The sequence below is a fragment of the Spermophilus citellus genome (assembly GCF_964194105.1).
Source record: "Spermophilus citellus genome assembly, chromosome: 1".
Taxonomy (NCBI): domain Eukaryota; kingdom Metazoa; phylum Chordata; class Mammalia; order Rodentia; family Sciuridae; genus Spermophilus; species Spermophilus citellus.
Genome location: NC_138182.1, coordinates 47287643 through 47305345, shown reverse-complemented (window position 1 = coordinate 47305345; position 17703 = coordinate 47287643). Strand labels below are relative to the sequence as shown.

The 17703-nt window shown below is 36.3% G+C and overlaps 1 protein-coding gene and 1 pseudogene across 2 annotated transcripts in view; one reads left to right on the top strand and one right to left on the bottom strand.

Moving 5' to 3' along the window:
• Positions 1 to 4414, top strand: part of WBP4 (WW domain binding protein 4) — a 29334-nt gene extending 24920 nt beyond the window's left edge. Inside the window, exon 10 of the mRNA XM_081290718.1 lies at positions 3904 to 4414. Coding sequence (XP_081146844.1) covers positions 3904 to 4111 — 208 coding nt within the window. The 3' untranslated portion in view covers positions 4112 to 4414. The remainder of the gene's footprint in view (positions 1 to 3903) is intronic.
• A 5653-nt stretch (positions 4415 to 10067) lies between these two features.
• Positions 10068 to 15623, bottom strand: LOC308657749 (ATP synthase F(0) complex subunit C2, mitochondrial-like; annotated as a pseudogene). Its single transcript has 2 exons — positions 15467 to 15623; positions 10068 to 10440 (listed from the first exon to the last, which is right to left on the bottom strand). The product of its transcript is annotated as an ATP synthase F(0) complex subunit C2, mitochondrial-like (transcript).
• Positions 15624 to 17703: the final 2080 nt, after the last annotated feature.

The window sequence follows — 17703 nt, the reverse complement described above, 5'->3', positions numbered from 1 at the left end:
GAAATAATAGACTACTCCATTACTTCAGCTCTTATTTGACTTAAAATAGAAGATGGTCCTACATCGGTACTTCCAAGTTGAGATTTTTTTTTGTTTTACTTGTGATGAATATATGCTGAAATCATTCTTATTAAATCTTAGCCTAGTCAGATAGTTTAATATATAATGGATTATGGCCAACTTCATAAATAGGTCAATCTAGTTTTTTTTTTAAAGGGGGTTCCTACCCCAAATTAAAGCATGCATATTTACAGTAGTTTTTTTGTTATTGTTTTTTGGTATTAGGGATTTAACCCAGGGGTGCTTTACCACTAAGCCGCATTCGTAGCCCTATTTTTTATTTTGAGACAGGTTCTCACCAAGTTGCCCAGGATCTCGGTAAGTTACTAAGGCTGACCTTGAACTTGTGATCCTCCTGCCTCAGTCTCCCAAGTCACTGGGATTACAGGAATTCACACCACATCCATCTGAATGTTGTAGGAAATTTTGAAAATTAAGTATATAAAAATAATTTATTATTGTTACCCAGAAATAATACTAACATTTTAAAATATTTTTCTCAGTATGTTTTCTCATTTTACATTATTAATATTTTCCTGTTATATTAAACTTTTATAAACACTATTTCAACCTTGATTTTACTCAGCCATTCTTTTTGTTGGGCATTTATTTATCCTTTCTTTTTTTGTACCAGGGATTGAACCCAGAGGCACTTAACTATTGAGCCACATCCCCAGCTCTCTTTATTTTTTATTTTGAGACAGGGTCTTGCTAAGTTGCTTAAGACCTCAGTAAGTTGCTGAGGCTGGCTTTCAACTTGTGATCTTCCTGCCTTGGCCTCCTGAGCTGCTGGAATTACAGGCATGCAACACCATGCCTGGCCCATTTTTTATTTTTATAATGAACTCATTATTATATGGATATCTTTCTCTGTACACGTATATGACAACCTAGAAGTGGAATATATGTGTAACAGTTACATTTTTAAATCTGTGGCACTGGGATTGAACCCAGGGATATTCTACCCCTAACTGCATCTTCACTCTCTTTATTTTTTATTTTGAGACAAGGTCTTCCTAAATTGCCTAGGCTGGCCTCAAATTTTCAGTCCTGCCTCAGCCTCCGGAGTCACTGAGATTATAGGCATGCACCACCACACATGGCTGTGAACATTTTAAAATCTTAATACACAGAGTCCACTTATTTTCCAGAAAGAGTATACTGATACTCCATTAGCAGTTTCTGAAAGTTCCTATCCCACTGGATTTTAAATAATTTCTAATTTGGCAAAACATACCTTATTTTAACTTTTCTTTACTGATAAGGTTGAAAATTTTTTTCATACATTTGTCAGCACATCCCCTCATCAGTCTTGGAGGAGTCGGTATAACATTATGATCTACTGAGATAAATGTTCTTCAAGTTTTATATTATACAGAATGGTTCTTTTTTTTTCTGAACTATCATTACAATTTTGAAATTTTATCTTTGTCCTTATATTCTTGTTTGTTTTGCTTTTGCAATCCTAGCAAATTTCCTAACTTATTCTTACATTGTACAACTGTTACAATAGCTCTAGACCTAGACCTGTATTTGTATCCACGTTTGTAAGATCTCTAGTCCGGGCAAGGTGGCACATGTCTGTAAATCCCAGCAGCTTGGGAGGCTGAGGCAAGAGGACCATGAGTTCAAAGCCAGTCTCAGCAACTTAGCAAGGCCCTAAGGAACTCAGAGAGAGACCCTGTCTCTAAATAAAATAAAAAAGAAAAAGGGCTGGGAATGTTGCTCAGTGGGCAAGTGCCCCTGGGTTCAATTTTCAGTTAAAAAAAAAAAAAAACTCTCAATACTTGTCTTCATAGCTCTTTCTGCATAATCTAAATGTGGAAGAAGAAAATTTGTTATCCTGTCTTTTTGTTTAAGATCATTGAACTGAATAGCATTTGTTAAAATTTTTAAGTCTTATCAAAAAACCTAAAAAAAATCACATTACCTCTAAACTGCAATTATCAGAATTGATGAGGGCTCACAATTTTCGTTTTATTGTTTTTGTTGTAGAAGTATATATAATGTACTCCAGTTTTCTTTTCATTTGCAAATGACAGAATTTTACATATGTCTGGAAGAAGTTTCAAGTGTAGCTGGGGATAGGGGCTTGAATAAAATGATCAGGACACTGTGTCTGTCTCTATTACCGCTCTCCTTTCCTTTGAGTTGACCCCTTTCCCGGCAGGCTCTTCCCACCTGATGGCAAAGCTTCAAGTTTATGTCATACTTAATGTAAAGTATCCCAGCAAAAATAGAGTGTTTTTTTATTGGCAGTTCCTGAATTTGTCCTACTTAACTTTTATCATGTACACAGTACCCATTCCTGAGCTAACCACTGAGTGGACATGAACTGAACTCAGAATTCATAGACTTAGAAAGACGGAAAAGTAGTTCCCCAAAATACAAGTAACAATGATAATAAAGAGAGTTGTAGTACTAGAAAAATGGGAATGAGGCATTAGAAGAGTCAAAATAAATGTTTCTACTCCAAGTGCCTAGTGTAGTATGTGGCACATAGTAGACATTCAGAATATTTTAGCTTTCCCTGTATTCTAATTTTTAAGTAGTTAAATATTTTTGTTTTCTCCTTCTTTTAATTTTTATTTTTTGGTACCAGGGATTGAACCCAGAGGTGCTTAAACACTGAGCAACATCCCCAGCCTTTTTTTATATTTTATTTAGAGACAGGGTCTAACTGAGTTGCTCAGGGCCTCAATAAATTGCTGAGGCTGGCTTTGGGAACTGGAGATCCTCCTGCCTCAGCCCGCTGAGTCACTGGGATTACAGGTGTGTGCCACAGTACCCAGCTCTCCTTTTTTAATAAAATTTGCCAAAGGATTTTTTGTTTATCCTCAGTAAACCAGCTCTTAAATTTAATTATTATTCTTTGTTTCTTCATTTCTTGTTTTTATCATTTTCTTGCTCTGACTTTTCTTAGGTTTCCTGTTTTTCTTACTCTCTTCAGATGAACACTTAAAACATTGACAAGAGATGAAAGAGGGTCTGTTCTTGTTTCCTAATGAAAAGTTAAAGCAATTGATTTGTCTCTAAATGTAATTCTGCCCATAAACCCCATAAACTTGGAATGAACAGTCCTTGATGTCATCATTTTTGGAATAGTTTTTAATATAGTGTTTCTGCGTAATTTTTGAATTGGTGGTTTTTCAGGTAGATGGGAAGCCTTTTTGGTTCTTCCCCCCACACACACACACTTTTATTGCAGTATGACTCAACATAACCTTTACAGTTTTTGCATGTTGAATTTGGAAATGATTCTGGTTTTGTGGAGGTACTTATATCATTGTTTTTTGTAACTGTTCCAGTAATTCAAAAAGATTCTGTAATGTTCTGTAGTATACTGTACTTGTAGTCAGGACCAATCAACTGATTATTTATAACAAACCATGTGGATGGTGAAGAACTAGGTTTTTAGAAAAGGGGTCCTAGGCAAACAGCCACACTGTCTTCTGTGTTAGGATATCAAGATTCCGTGATTTTCATCTTCTGTATAATCCTTCAAAGTCCTTTTCAATTATGGCAAAATCAGTTTCCATAAATGCCTCTCCCTTATGTATCTACTGGTACTGTATATCTTATATAAGCACGGGCATTTTCTGTAGTAGAAATAAAAGACTAATAACTGAGACTTTTTTGTAGGAAAAATGTTGATGTTCCACTTGATAAGAATTCAGTCTCTTAAATAAAATTGTAAAGTCTGTATTTTAAAAGTTTACTACTTCAAAATGACCACCTTCTAACTTTTCACCATTAGTCATCATTAGGTGATCTGGGGGCTTTGGTGGCAAACATTTTTCTTATTCTGTCAAATAATGGTTTTATTTTTGCTTTCTGTTTCAGTGAAGAGGTAGATTTGGAACTTCCAAGCCCTGAAAATGAATATGTGTCAACTTCAGAAGGTGATATTGGGGAACCCAAAGTGGTATTTAAAGAAAAAACAGTTACTTCTCTTGGAGTTGCAGCAGATGGTGTGGCCCCAGTTTTCAAAAAGAGAAGAATCGAAAATGGAAAATCTAGAAATTTAAGGCAACGAGGTGATGATCAATAATTGTAAAAGCATTTTATATGTGTGTTTTGGACAGAATGGAGACTTACTCTTCTTAAAGCTTCTCTGTGCTTGTTGTTGTACACTGATGCTAAAATTGACTTATTCTAAATGTAATTTATGTGAATTAAAATAATAAATCTTTTTTTATGTGAAATTTATTTTTGTTCCTAAAATGGAAACCTACCATGTTCAATTGTAATACAGTGTATTATGTTGGGTGTCTAAAAATTGTTAATTATGCCATCATTTAAGATGCTATGTATCTGTTATTTAAAACATGGAAATATAAGACCTTTATTCTTATTCATATGGACATACTTCTTCTGCATTGAAAATGCACTCTTTTTGCAAACTCATATTAACTGTTACCTAAGAAATAAGAATCAAGCCATATAAGAGAAGATTCAGAGCCCAGTAACAATTCAGTTCCAAGGATCCTTTAGAAGGCTGATGTAAAAATGTATGTATATTGGCATACCATACTCAATTTAAGGATAAAGGCTCAAACCAGGAGCCTCTTGGGTACTTCAAATATAGAACTTGAAGTAGAGCAAAAACTAGACCAAAAATAAAAATATGTATTTGCCCCCAGTTCAGTTCAAGGCAACAAATATTACTTAAGCATTTTAACTTTGAGCTCCAGGCATCATTCCAAGAACTTGGGATATAAAATAGATAAAAGAAACACATCCCAATTCTAAGGTAGTTCACATTCTAGAATAGTGTGTTTTTTTTTTCCCCAGTCATGCCATCTAGCAACCTTATAAATGTACTGGAAAATATTTTTTAAGGTTTATTTAAAGCTGTGTAGAGCCAGACATGGTGGTGCACGCTTTTAATCCCAGTGGCTTAGGAAGCTGAGGCAGGAGAATCACAAGTTCAAAGCCAGCCTCAGCAACTTTGCGAGGCCTTAAGTAACTCAGAGAGACCCTGTCTAAAAATAAAATATAAAAAAGGGCTGGGATGTGGCTCAGTGGTTGAGTGTCCCTGGATTTACTCCCCAGTACCAAAAAATTTTTAAAAAGTGTGTAGATAAAGATTTGAACTAAAATAGTAAGGTCTCTGACTTTAGTAATAAAAGTTTTTAGCGTTCACTTCGACATACTACAAATTCCCCATTTTCTGGTTAAATTTCTTAATTTAACCTATTTGAAGTTGGTACCTCTCTTTAGTGCTTCTAATTCTTTAAATTTTGTTTTTCATAAATTGTACAGTATTAACTTTTGTTAGCAAATATTTGTTTTTTTACAATTACTAGTATACATGTAAGGAAACAATAGTTTATTAAAAACTTCTTGAAAGTAATTTAAATACTGGGGTTTTTTTCCTTCTAATATTAAGAGTCAAATTAGCATTGGTGAGATAGTATTTGGAGATTCGTCTTTACGTTTGTTCCTTCTGCTTATTTGGATACTTTGTGAATGGAAAAGCCTAAACTTGCCCCTTTGTTATGAAGAAGTATTTTATAGTTCACTTGTCAGGTAGCTAAGCAGTACATTTTGATCCTTTACTTTTCTCAGTTCTCAATTGGAAAAGATAAATACAAGTGGAATGCTCCTATACTTACATTTAGCTCCTACAAAATACAGTATTGAAGACGTTTTTTTAAACCACATCTAATTATGTGAAGTATTTCTCTTTAAAAGGTTTTTTGTTTGTTGAGAAAGGGTCTCACTAAGTGCATTAGGACTTCAATAACTTATTGAGTCTGGCCTTGAATTCACTATTCTTCTGTCTTAGCCTGTAAATTGCTGGGATACAGCCATGTGCCACTGTACTGGACTTTTTTTTTTTTTTTTAATGCGTTCTTATGTTTCCCTGAATGACCTTGAACTCCTCCATACAGAGATACACATGTCCTCCTACTAAACTATACCTTCAGCTCTCTTAGATGCACTTTTTTTTTTTTTTTTTTTTTTTTTGCAGTATGGGCAAATCAAACCCAGGGCCTAGCACATGCCAGACAAGTACTATACTCTGAGCTACCTTCCCAGTGCTGTAGATGAGTTTTTTTTTTTTTAAGAAAGCTAACTCCTTTACCTTCAAAATTAGATACTGTTCTCATAATAATATCTCTAGGTAAATCTTGAACTAAATCAGATTTTAAAGATTACTCAGAAAATATGTTTTGGTGTTTGATACCAATATATTTTATATATTATATACATTATAAATGTAAATATCCAAATAATAGTGGTTTTTTATTCCAGTAATCTCTGACCCCTCCCCCATGATCAGAGGGTTTTTTTCCTCACCGTGTTAACACTGGATGTATATGGATTACCTTTCTGACACTGGGATTCTTGAGGTAAACTGGTAAAATCGCATTCAAAGAAGCATGGTCACCGAGTGTGGTGGTGCACACCTATAATCCCAGTGATTTGGGAGACTGAGTCAGGAGGACCGCAAGTTCAAAGCCAGCCAGCCTCAGCAACTTATCAAGGCTTTGTCTCTCAATATTATCAATTCTGAGAACTGTACTAAGAAACAAACCTATCATATTTTTATGTTAAGTAGCTATAATTAATATGATTGCTCATATATAGGCACAACATATATATAAACTAGAGTTTCTGGGTGTCTGTTACTATGCCAGTACCATACTGATTTAATGTGTTTTTATAATGTTTTTAACTTCTGGTAGAGCAAATATCCTCAAACAACCTTTCTTTTTCAAAATGTTCATGGTTCATATTCATTTGTTATTTCAAATAACATTTTGTCAAGTTGTCTCCTCTGCTCTTCCCAAAGTGTTGTGATTTTATACTCCACCTATTGAGTTGGCAATAATTACCATCTTTCTAACATTCATTCATCTCATAAATATGTGTTTTGTCATTTAGTTCTTTTTGGGGGGTGGGGAGGGGAATACCAGGGATTGAACTCAGGGGCACTTGACCACTGAGCCACATCCCCTGTCTTTTTTGTATTTGTCTGGCTTTGAACTCTCGATCCTCTTGCTTCATCCTTCTGAGCTGCTGGGATTACAGGTGTGCACCACCATGGTCCCATACCTGGCCATTTAGTTCCTTTTTGTCTTTAAAGTTTTGTAGGGGCAGGAGAACATGCCCAAGGCAATCCCCACCACCAAAAAAAAAAAAGTCTTAAGTATTACAGTTTTCTTCATAAAGACCCTGCACATTTCTGGAAATGGAAGCTCCTTGAGGGCAAGTGCTTTGTTTTGTTCCCAGAATATAGACCAGAATCTGGCATATCATAACATTTATTGTATAGATGTCATTTTCACCTGTCAAATACAAGATCAAATAATTGGATAATATTGGTGAAGATGTGGAAAATTGATAGTCCTATATACTGCTAGTGAAAGGATATGTATTAATCTTTTTTTATGTGTTTTATAGTGTTTTGACATCTTAAAAAGCTTGCTAACAAAGTTGAAACTGTCCTTGCAGCATAAGCCCTTTATTTTTTTTTAATTTTTTAGTTATACATGGACACAATATCTTTTTTCTGTTTATTTTTATGTGGTGCTGAGGATTGAACCCAGGTCTCACATGTGCGAGGCGAGCGCTCTACCGCTGAGCCACAACCCCAGCCCTATAAGCCCTTTCTTAAAGATGGTGAAGATACCACTGGTGCATTCTCTCATATACAAAGCAAGCAGTTCTTAGTTTGTTGTAGTTGTAGTTCCACCCACCTCCTCATCTAACACAAACAAGCTGATATGGGGGTGGTTCCAAGACCCCTAGGGACACCAATATCCTCAGATTTTCAAATCCCTTACATAAAAAGGCATAGTGTGTACACATAACCTACACATGTCCTCAGCATACTTTAGATTCCTTAAAATACCTAATGTAAGACCAAAAAAAAAAAAAAAAAAACCACAGTCTCAGTATTGTTCAACCCCAGGAATGCAAAAGCCCCAGCATACTATTTATGGATGCCTAAGAAAGAACTTGGATTGGAGAATTCAGCAGAGAAGGTTTGGACATTTTTCTTTTTTTAACTTTCCCTCCCTCCCCCTCCCTCCCTCCCTCCCTCCCTCCCTCCCTCTCTCTCTCTCTCTCTCTCTCTCTCTCTCTCTCTCTCTCTCTGGAAAAGTTTCAGAGGTCTCAGTCCACAGATGGTCAACTCCACTCCTCAGAGTAAGCCAGGAAGGTTGTGGTGGAGGAAAGTGGCTTGGGATATGACAGCAGAAGCAGAGAGAGCAATTTGGACATTTTAGTACTCAGAAATCCTTAGGGGCATGGGCTGGGGTAGTAGAAGAGCGTTTGCCTAGCATATGTGAAGCACTGGGTTCAGTTCTCAGCACCACATACAAATAAATAAAGGTCCATCAACAATTAAAAGATATTTTTAAAATATTTTTTAAAAAATAAAGAAATTCTTAGGGCAAATAGTCCAGGACAAGGAGGGCTCCACTGTGCCTACAAGCAGGAAAATATATACAGGGTAGGTTGTGTGCCTTTTGCACAAATTAATTTCTTCAGATGTTTTATAAATGCATTCTTTAAGACCAAGATCACTCTGTTTTGATCCCTACCTAAAGATTCAGATACAAGGGAAGTGGCCAGTTTCCTTCTTATCCTCATTATCACTTTCTTTCAAGTCCTTATATCTCTAGCAGGAACTGCAAGTCTTCCTAGGCACTAACTGTTGTTTACCCCCAACAAACACGGTCCCAATTTTTTCTGAAAAAGAATTAAATATTTTTTTTGTTGTAGATGGACCCAATACCTTTATTTATTTATTTTTCTGTGGTGGTGAGAAGCGAACCCAGTGCCTCACACGTGCTAGGCCAGTGCTCTACCATCACGCTACAACCCCAGCCCTTACTGAATGTTTTAATCCACAGTTTATTAAATTCATAGATGTAGAACCCAAAGATACAGCAGGCCAACTTTTAATTCCCTTGCCCTAAATTATCCTGACACACAAATACCAGATAACTAGAGACCACCCCATTGCCCAAAGCCTCACAGAACTATTCAAATTAGCTAATCCTAAACTGTGTACACTGTCCTGCCTTGACTATCTCCTATAATTCCCAATGAAGGCTCAGACCTAGACTTTTCTGTCCATCCTATCTGCTGCCCGCTGAACAAAACCTGGCCTTTCCTCTGTGGCCCTACATGACATGTGGTAACCCCCTGTCTGGAACCTGAGCATAATGAACTTGTTCCTTCCAACCTCATTCTTGTTTCCTTATGTGGACTTTACCATAATAAATTGATTCAACCTTTACAGAGAGCAGTTTTTCCACAAATCAGAATTTGAAAACACTCTGCACCATGTACAGCCGGAGGAATGAGAAGTTTGCTCCATTTTTGTACAATGTGTCAAAATGCATCCTACAGTCACATATAACTAATTAGAACAAATTTTAAAAATAATAAATTTTTAAAAAAGAAAAAATTTTTAAAACATATCTGTTGACCTAGAAAGTTTACTTCCAGAAATTTATCTATAGATACTTTTATGCCTATGAGAAACAATATATATAATAAACGTAGCATTATTTCTAAATCAGGACTTGGAAACAAACTACGATCTATAAATACAAATCTGGTTAAATTAATTATGCTATATTCATTCAGTGCAATATTTCACAGGTGTTAAAAGAAAGGAGACCTATGTGCACTTACATGAATTGACCTTCACCATAATTGTAGGTCAAAAAAGCAAGATTCAGAGCAGGAAGAACAGTGCGTGTTTAAAGACTGAAGTTCTAATGCTAGTCATTGCCAATCCCTGTAAGACCTTGCAATCTGTCTGTGCCTCGATTTCTTTACTGTAAAACAGTACAAAGTGCCAACCTCCCAAGCTTGTTTGAGGAGTAAAAGAGTTAATGTGGTTTTGTTTTTGTTTTTGTTTTTGTTTTCTTATTAATACAGTATTTATTTGTCTTCCCTCTGTCAAACCCTGAGCCAACCACTTTCCCCAGACTGCCTGAGGAGATATAGGAAAAAGGACACACAAGGCAGACAAGACATGGGAGAAAGAATGAGAGGTGGAAACTGCTCCTTCACATGGTGAAGAGGATAAGAAAGGCCACTATTAGGCAAAAGAGCCCCATGGTCTCTGAGAAGGCAAAGCCCAGAATGGCGTAGGAGAAGAGCTGTTGCTTCAGAGAAGGGTTCCTGGCATAACCAATGATAAGGCTTCCAATACAGTCCCAATCCCAGCCCCAGAGCCAGCCACCCCAACTGTGGCAGCCCCAGCCCCAATGAACTTGGCTGCTGTGTCAATGTCCCTTGAAATGGTGCTGGTTTGGAAGCTAAGGGGAGGGATAAGTGAGGTCAGGGGACATGGGACTGCCAAGCTGCTGAAGCTCTCATATGTCAGTGTCTCTGGTCGGTTCAGAACTATTGCAAACAGTAGTTGGCTCAGCAGCTGAGAGGTGATCTACCACTAAGCCACAACCTCAACCCCTATCCCTAGCCCTTTTTAATTTTTTATTTTGAAACAGGTCCTCAACAAATTGTCCAGGCTGTACTGAAACTTGCAATTCTCCTGTCTCAGCTTCCAAAGTATCTGGGATTACAAGTGTGCACCAGGAAAAACCCTTTGACTTTTGATTCTCAGGCTAAAATAGTTCAAAATTAATTCACTGGAGAGGGATAGTGGTGATAGTTTTACAATTTGAATTACCTAATGACACTCAATTGTATACTTAAAAATTGTTAAAATAGTTGATTTATGTTTTACCACAACATTTATTTTGCAAATTATATTGTTATAAACATCACTGTCTTGCTAGGGCAGTAAGAGTTCATACCTCCTATATTTATTGAATGCCCGCTAATCTGGTTTAAACTGTCTTCACTTCAAGTCTGTTCTCTCAACTTTTGCTCATCCTTCACAAAAGTAGCAGAATAATATTACAAGGAAAAAAAATGCCCTTGCACAATTCCCTCCCACATAAATCTCAATATATCAAATATATTCTAATTACAACAAACAGAAAATATAAAGAAAAAGGAGCCAGGCATGGTGTACATACCAACAATCCCAAAGACTCCCAAAATTGGGGCAGGATGATCACAAGTTTGAGGAGCCTCAGCAATGAAGCAAAGCCTTAAGCAATTCAGACCCTATCTTAAAATAAAAATAAAAGAGCTGGGGATGCAGCTCAGTGGTAAAGTGCCTCTGGGCTCAATCTCTGGAACCAAAATAATAATAATAATAATAATAATAATAATAATAATAATAATTTTTAAATTAACTTACCATCCCCAGCCCCTGCCTGATAACCTCTAATCTATTTTCTGTCTATAAATTAATTTATCCTAGATATTGATATAATTCATAATATTTAATACAAGCAGAATCAAACAAAATTTGTCTTTTTTATGCCTGGTTTATTTCACTTAGGATGATTATTGTAAGATATCATGCATGTATAAGTATTTCATTTATTTTCATAGCTGAATAATTCCATTTTATGGATATACCATGTGCTGCTGTGGACAGTTACATGTGTTATTCAACTTTCTGTTATTGTAGCAAATACTTGCAATAATCAATTTATAATGAAGGAAGGTTTATTTTGGCTCATGCTTTCAGAAGTTTAAGTCCATGGTCATTTGGTTCCATTTCCTTTTGGGTCTTAGGTGAGGCATAACATCATGGTGGGGAGTGCATGGTAGAGCAAACTGCTCACCTCATGGTGGCCAGGAAGCAAATAAGAAAGACAGGAAGGTTGGGGCTGGGGTTGTGGCTCAGCGGTAGAGCGTTCCTCTATCGTGTGCGAGGCCCTGGGTTTGATCCTCAGCACCACATTAAATAAATAAATAAATAAATAAATAAATAAGAGAGACAGGAAGGGGCCAGGATCCCAGTATCCCCTTCAGTAGCACACCCCCAATGACCTAACTTCCTTCCACTAGGGCCACCTCTTAAAGATTCCATTCCAATTATGCCATGGAGACTAAGCCTTTAAAACATGGGCCTTTGGGAGAGATTTATTCAAATACTAGCAACATAGAAGAATGGGTTTTTTTCCCTGGTACTTGGGATTGAACCCAGTGTCACTTTACCAGTGAATCATATCTCTAGCCCTTTATATTTTTTATGTTGAGACAGCTTTTCACTAAGTTATCCAGGCTGGCCTGAAACTTGCAATCCTCCTGTCTCAGCTTCCCAAGTAGCTGGGATACAGGCATGTACCACCATATCTAGCAGCATACTGGTATTTTAATTCCTGTTTTCAAATCTGTTGGGTATTATTGGGTTAAATGTAAGTCAGTGCCTAGAAGGTTGATGTTTCTAAAGGTGAACTAAGAAGGATCCCAAGAATGTGTTGGGGAGGGGAGCAAGGAGAAAGCAAGCTGATCAATTCCTTTATCTCCAGTCTTTAAATGAAGAACAAAGCAGAAGGATGTTGATGGTAAAATATGTACTCATAAAATGTCTGAAGAAACCCATATGAGCAGTTGGACTAGGCAGCCCTCCATTTTATTCTGGTCTACTGCCACCAAGGAACTTGTGAGTAATAAAATGTCTAAAATCTCTCAGTGAGGTCCTTCAATTTCTTTCTTTGGGATCAGAAAATAGTACTTACGCTGGGGCCTTTGCAGCCCTGTGGTTGAACAGGAGTGGAATTTCTGGGCCAGTTTTTTTTTTTTTTAAATTCCTCCTGGTACTGTGAATTAAACCCAGGGGTGCTTTACAAGTGATTCACATCCCAAGCACCCCCCTTTTTTTAAGACAGGGTAATACTAAATTGCTGAGGCTGTCCTCAAACTTGAGATCCTCCTGCCGCAGCTTCCCAAGTCACTGGTATTAAAGGTGTGTCCCACCATACCTGGTTAAGTTTGGAAGAATTGTTTTTTTATGGTGGCTGCACCATTTTATATTCCTATCAACAATGCACAACTTTATTCTACTACCCATAAGCATCCAGCATCATCTGCTGAAGTCTACTCATCTCAAAACCAACTAACTGGTCATCCATCTATGGGTTTACTTCTGTACATTCAAATCTATATCATTTGTCTATATGCTTTTCTTCTGCTAGTACCACACTGTTTTCATTCCTCTAGTTGTACATGTTTTTTAAATCAAGAAATTATGAGATTGTGTTTTTCATGAATTCTAGACAATAAGAATACATGCTGATAAGAGAACACCAATAAGTCATATTTACTAATTACAAATTAACTTATGATGGGGACAGCCAGGAATGGTGGTTCATGTCTGTAGTCCCAGGTACTCAGGAGGCTGAACCAGGAGGGTTGCAAATTTGAGGCTAGCAACTTAGGGAGGCCCTAAGCAACTTAGCATGATCCTGTGTCAAAATGAAAAATAGAAAGTGCTAGGGATGTAACTCAGGTATGGAGTGTCCCTGAGTTGGATCCCCAGTACTGAAATATTTATATATAAAATACACATATAGGGGCTGGGGATGTAGCTCAGTGGTAGAGCGCTTGTCTCGCACATGTGAGGCACTGGGTTCAATCCTCAGCACCATATAAAAATAAGTAAATAAATATATTGTGTCCATAAAAAATTTTAAAATACACCTATATATTATATTAATAATGACTTTTATATATTTGACTCTTGTAATATGTTTCAGTACTCAAACCCAACCCCATCAAGGTATAGTACTAATTGAATATCCAAACTTCTAAAGAACTAGACTTGGGATATGGTGACTCTCTAACAAGTAATCTTTGCAAGATCTGTGTGGCTAGACACCAGATCCTCTCATTCTTCAGGGTTTTTGTTTGGTTTTTGTTTTTGTTTTTGGTACTGGGGATTGAACACAGGGGCTTTACCACCAGACTACATCCCCAGCCCTTTTTATTTTTATTTTTTATTTTGAGATAGGATCTCACTAAGTTGCTTAGGTCTTGCTGTATTGCTGAGGCTGGCCTCAAACTTGTCATTTTCCTGTCTCAGCCTCCCAAGTTGCTGGGATTACAGGTGTGCACTTCTCTACCCAGAATATCCTTTAATTTTAAACAATAGACAGATATCTCAAGAGTCTGATGATTGATGTGTTGTGCAGCATTCAGTGCTTATGTACAAGAATAAAAATGCATGAAGATTTCTAGAAAACCAAAATGAAGTTCTTACAAATACACAGATCAGAAAAGCCTGGGGTTTTAATACCAAGACCTATAATCTTGATACTCCTCTACACTGCTTGCTCTTTCTTCTCTTTCATTTTCTCCCCAAAGTGTATTATTAAAGACAGCTGCATGTATTAAAGTGGATACTGCTTCTATATTATCAAATAACCCCAGGAGGTAATAAAATTGCATTACACTTATTTTAAATGAGGTTATGGGGCTGTTTGCTAGTGAGTGATGAATCTGGGAGGTGCCTGACATGTATGACCAAAACCTACAGGAGAGAACACACAGCATCATACATGTAAAATCCCCTTATGGTGTCTGCCATTACAAAATAAATTTTATCTTTAAAAAAACATATTCTTGGGTGGCTGGGGTTGTAGCTCAGTGTTAGAGCACTTGCCTAGCATGTGTGAGACACTGGGTTCTATCCTTAGCACCACATTAAAAAAATAATCAATAAAGATATTGTGCCAGTCTACAACTAAAAAACAATTGAAAAAAAAAAAAACCCACATATTGTTGGACCTCTTTCTTTCCATGCCTATAATGCCTCTGCAAACATGGTGAACTTTCCTAAACCCACTGGACATTTTGTAAGAAGTATGGTAAACACAAATCCCATAAATGACGCAGTTCAAGAAGGGAAAGGATTGTCTGTATGCGCAGGGAAAGCAGCACTAATGACAAGAAACAGAGTGGGTATGGTGGGAAGACTAAGCCAATTTTCAGGAAAAAGTCTAAAACTACCAAGATTCTGCTGATGCCTGAGTGTGGTGAGTCTAACTGCAGATCTAAGAGAAGGCTGGGTATTAAGAAATTCAAGTATTTTGAAATGGAAGGAGATGAGAAAAGGAGCAAGTGATCTAGTTCTAAGCTTCATTATTTGTTTTATTATGAAGGTAATAAAATGTTGAGGTTATCTTAAAAAAATTCATGGCTGACTGAATGACTTAGATAAACTCTATTTTATTGAAATGGTGATGAGTGTACTATAATGATCTAACCCAGTTTAATAAAACCCTTTTGAGTTCCTGTGCCTAAAATATGAGTAAAGGGAGCAGGTGGGGGCAGGTGAGTACCTCACTTGAAACCTTTTTCAGAGTAAATTTCAATTTTGGTAGGGCTATTATCATTTGCTAATTTAATATGAAATATTATAAGTAACAGGCAACAAAGAGAAAAAGAAGAAATTTAAGGCTTTAACAGAGCACTTTTAAATTTGTTTTGTAGCAATTAATTTTCAAAACGCTCTTAACAACTTGGACGGAAATCAAATTCATGGGGGTTTGTGGCAAGGTGAAGATACTTGTAGGTAATATGAGAGTTGGGAGTGGAGGTGTATCACACTGTTTTTCTTTTGCCTCCTCGCTTTCGATGGTTTGACCAGATTTAAGTTTCCCTTTTAATTTTCCACCATCTTCATAAAAGGTAGAGAAATATATAGTGTGATAAATATGATTCATAATAACAGCATTAGTCCATAATTAAAAACATTATGCATTGTTTGGTTGTCTGGTAGAATATGCACATCAGAAATAAGCGGTAGTTCTGGAGACCAGTGGGTTGCTATAACAACCAGACAAAACAGTTTAATAATAGCTCTCCCTCAAAGCTAGAAAATTGACATAGAGATGAGAGCTGGGTATGTAGGTGTTTATCATATAAATGCGAATAAGCACCAAATACATTTATGTATTTCTTCATTGGATAACTATTCATTGAGGGCCAGTGCAGGGCTTTGGACTACGTTAGGAATTTTCAAGAAGATTCACATGGCCCCTGCAATAATACAATGTATGTTCTAGTGGAGAAGACAAATAATAAAGAGCAAACAAATCAATAAACTGAATACTTCCTGCTGGCAAGAAGGGCATGAACGAAAAGAAAGAAATGGGACCATGACACTGAACAAGCAATAGATAAAAAATACAGAGATTAATCTAGTCACAGACTATTTCAAAAAAATTTGGTATTTTCTGAAATATGTGGAAGCAAACAAGTTGATATCATAGAAATAAAGAGTAGAATAGTTGTTTCCTTGAAAGTGTATGGGAATGGGGGAATACAGAGAGGATGGTTAATGATTACAGGGTACAGTGGGATAGAAGGAATGTGTATCTCAATTCAAAGAAAAGATCAGTGTTTGTGGTGGTGGATATGCCAACTGCCCTGAATTAATAATTGTATACATTATTGAAATGTCACGCTATTCCCTATAAATAAGTACAATTATTCTGTGTCACTTAAAAATTCTTTAAAAATATTGTGTTTAAGTTTACAGGAGATTTAGTAGAAATGGACAATAGAGCCTTTTTAAAAAAAAAATATCCATTTAATATATTGTCCTCGGATAGAGGGCGTATCAGATATTAAACTGATAAGAACAGGTACTACAAGTACTTGATCTTAGCCAAAAGGCTGAGAAGTAATGACAATGGAGTTTTTTATTTTTGGTACCAGGGATTGAATGAACTCAGGGGCACTCATCCACTGAGCCACTTCCCCAGGTCTATTTTTGTATTTTATTTAGAGACAAGGTCAGGTCTCACTGCATTGCTTAGCACCTCGCCATTGCTGAGACAATGAAATTTTAATATAGGACAACAAACAACTACTAACTCAGGTATTATTTATTCCTTGCTTGTTCCCAGTGGTTAGGGATCTATTATGAAGTAGGTTGTTTGTATTTTAAATGAGCATGGTTATTTATAATAAAAATTATAATGGCAAAAATTATAGCATATACTGGACAGGAGCAATTTTTCCAAATGGTCTGTGGCAGTTATTCTGAAGTTTTCACAACACACAAAATAATGATACTATAGGTATATATTGACTAAACCACAATTAAGTACAAGAACTGGGCAAGGAGGTTGACACAGAGGTGTAGGCCTGTAATCCAAGCTACTCAGGAGGACAAGGCAGGAAGACCAGAAATTCCAGGCCAATTTAGTGAAACCCTATCTCAAAAAAAGAAAAGAAGACTTGGGCAGGAAACTAGTTTTTGTTGTTTTGTTTTAAGCTGTTCTATCTAATTATAAAATTTTATACAAGGTATAAAATGGGGAAAACCTGTAATCATTATGAAACAGAGACATGAAAGCTAGACAAAGAAAAAAATAATTAAAAATTCTAGTTGAAATTTCTTTACTCAGTGGGAGCTTACATAAATATTAATTAGGGGCTGGAGCTGTGGCTCAGTGATAGAGCTTGCTTGGCATGTGTGAGGTCCTGAGTTCAATTCTCAGCACTGTATATAAATAAATAAATAAAAGATCCAGTGAAAACTAAAGAATATTTTTTAAAAATGTTAATTACTTGACTCTTTAGGCAAACTTAATTTAGTTCACACATAACTGTTTTATTCTCTAATGCATTGTTTTCAGGATATAGTTCCAATTTATTTTACTTTTTTATTGTTTGTGTTTCCTGTCTGCTTTTTCTTTCCACATTTATTTAAATTGGAACATTGTAGTTGTACATAATGATGGGATTTGCTGTTACGTATTCATACATGTGCACAATATAACAATAAATTTGGCC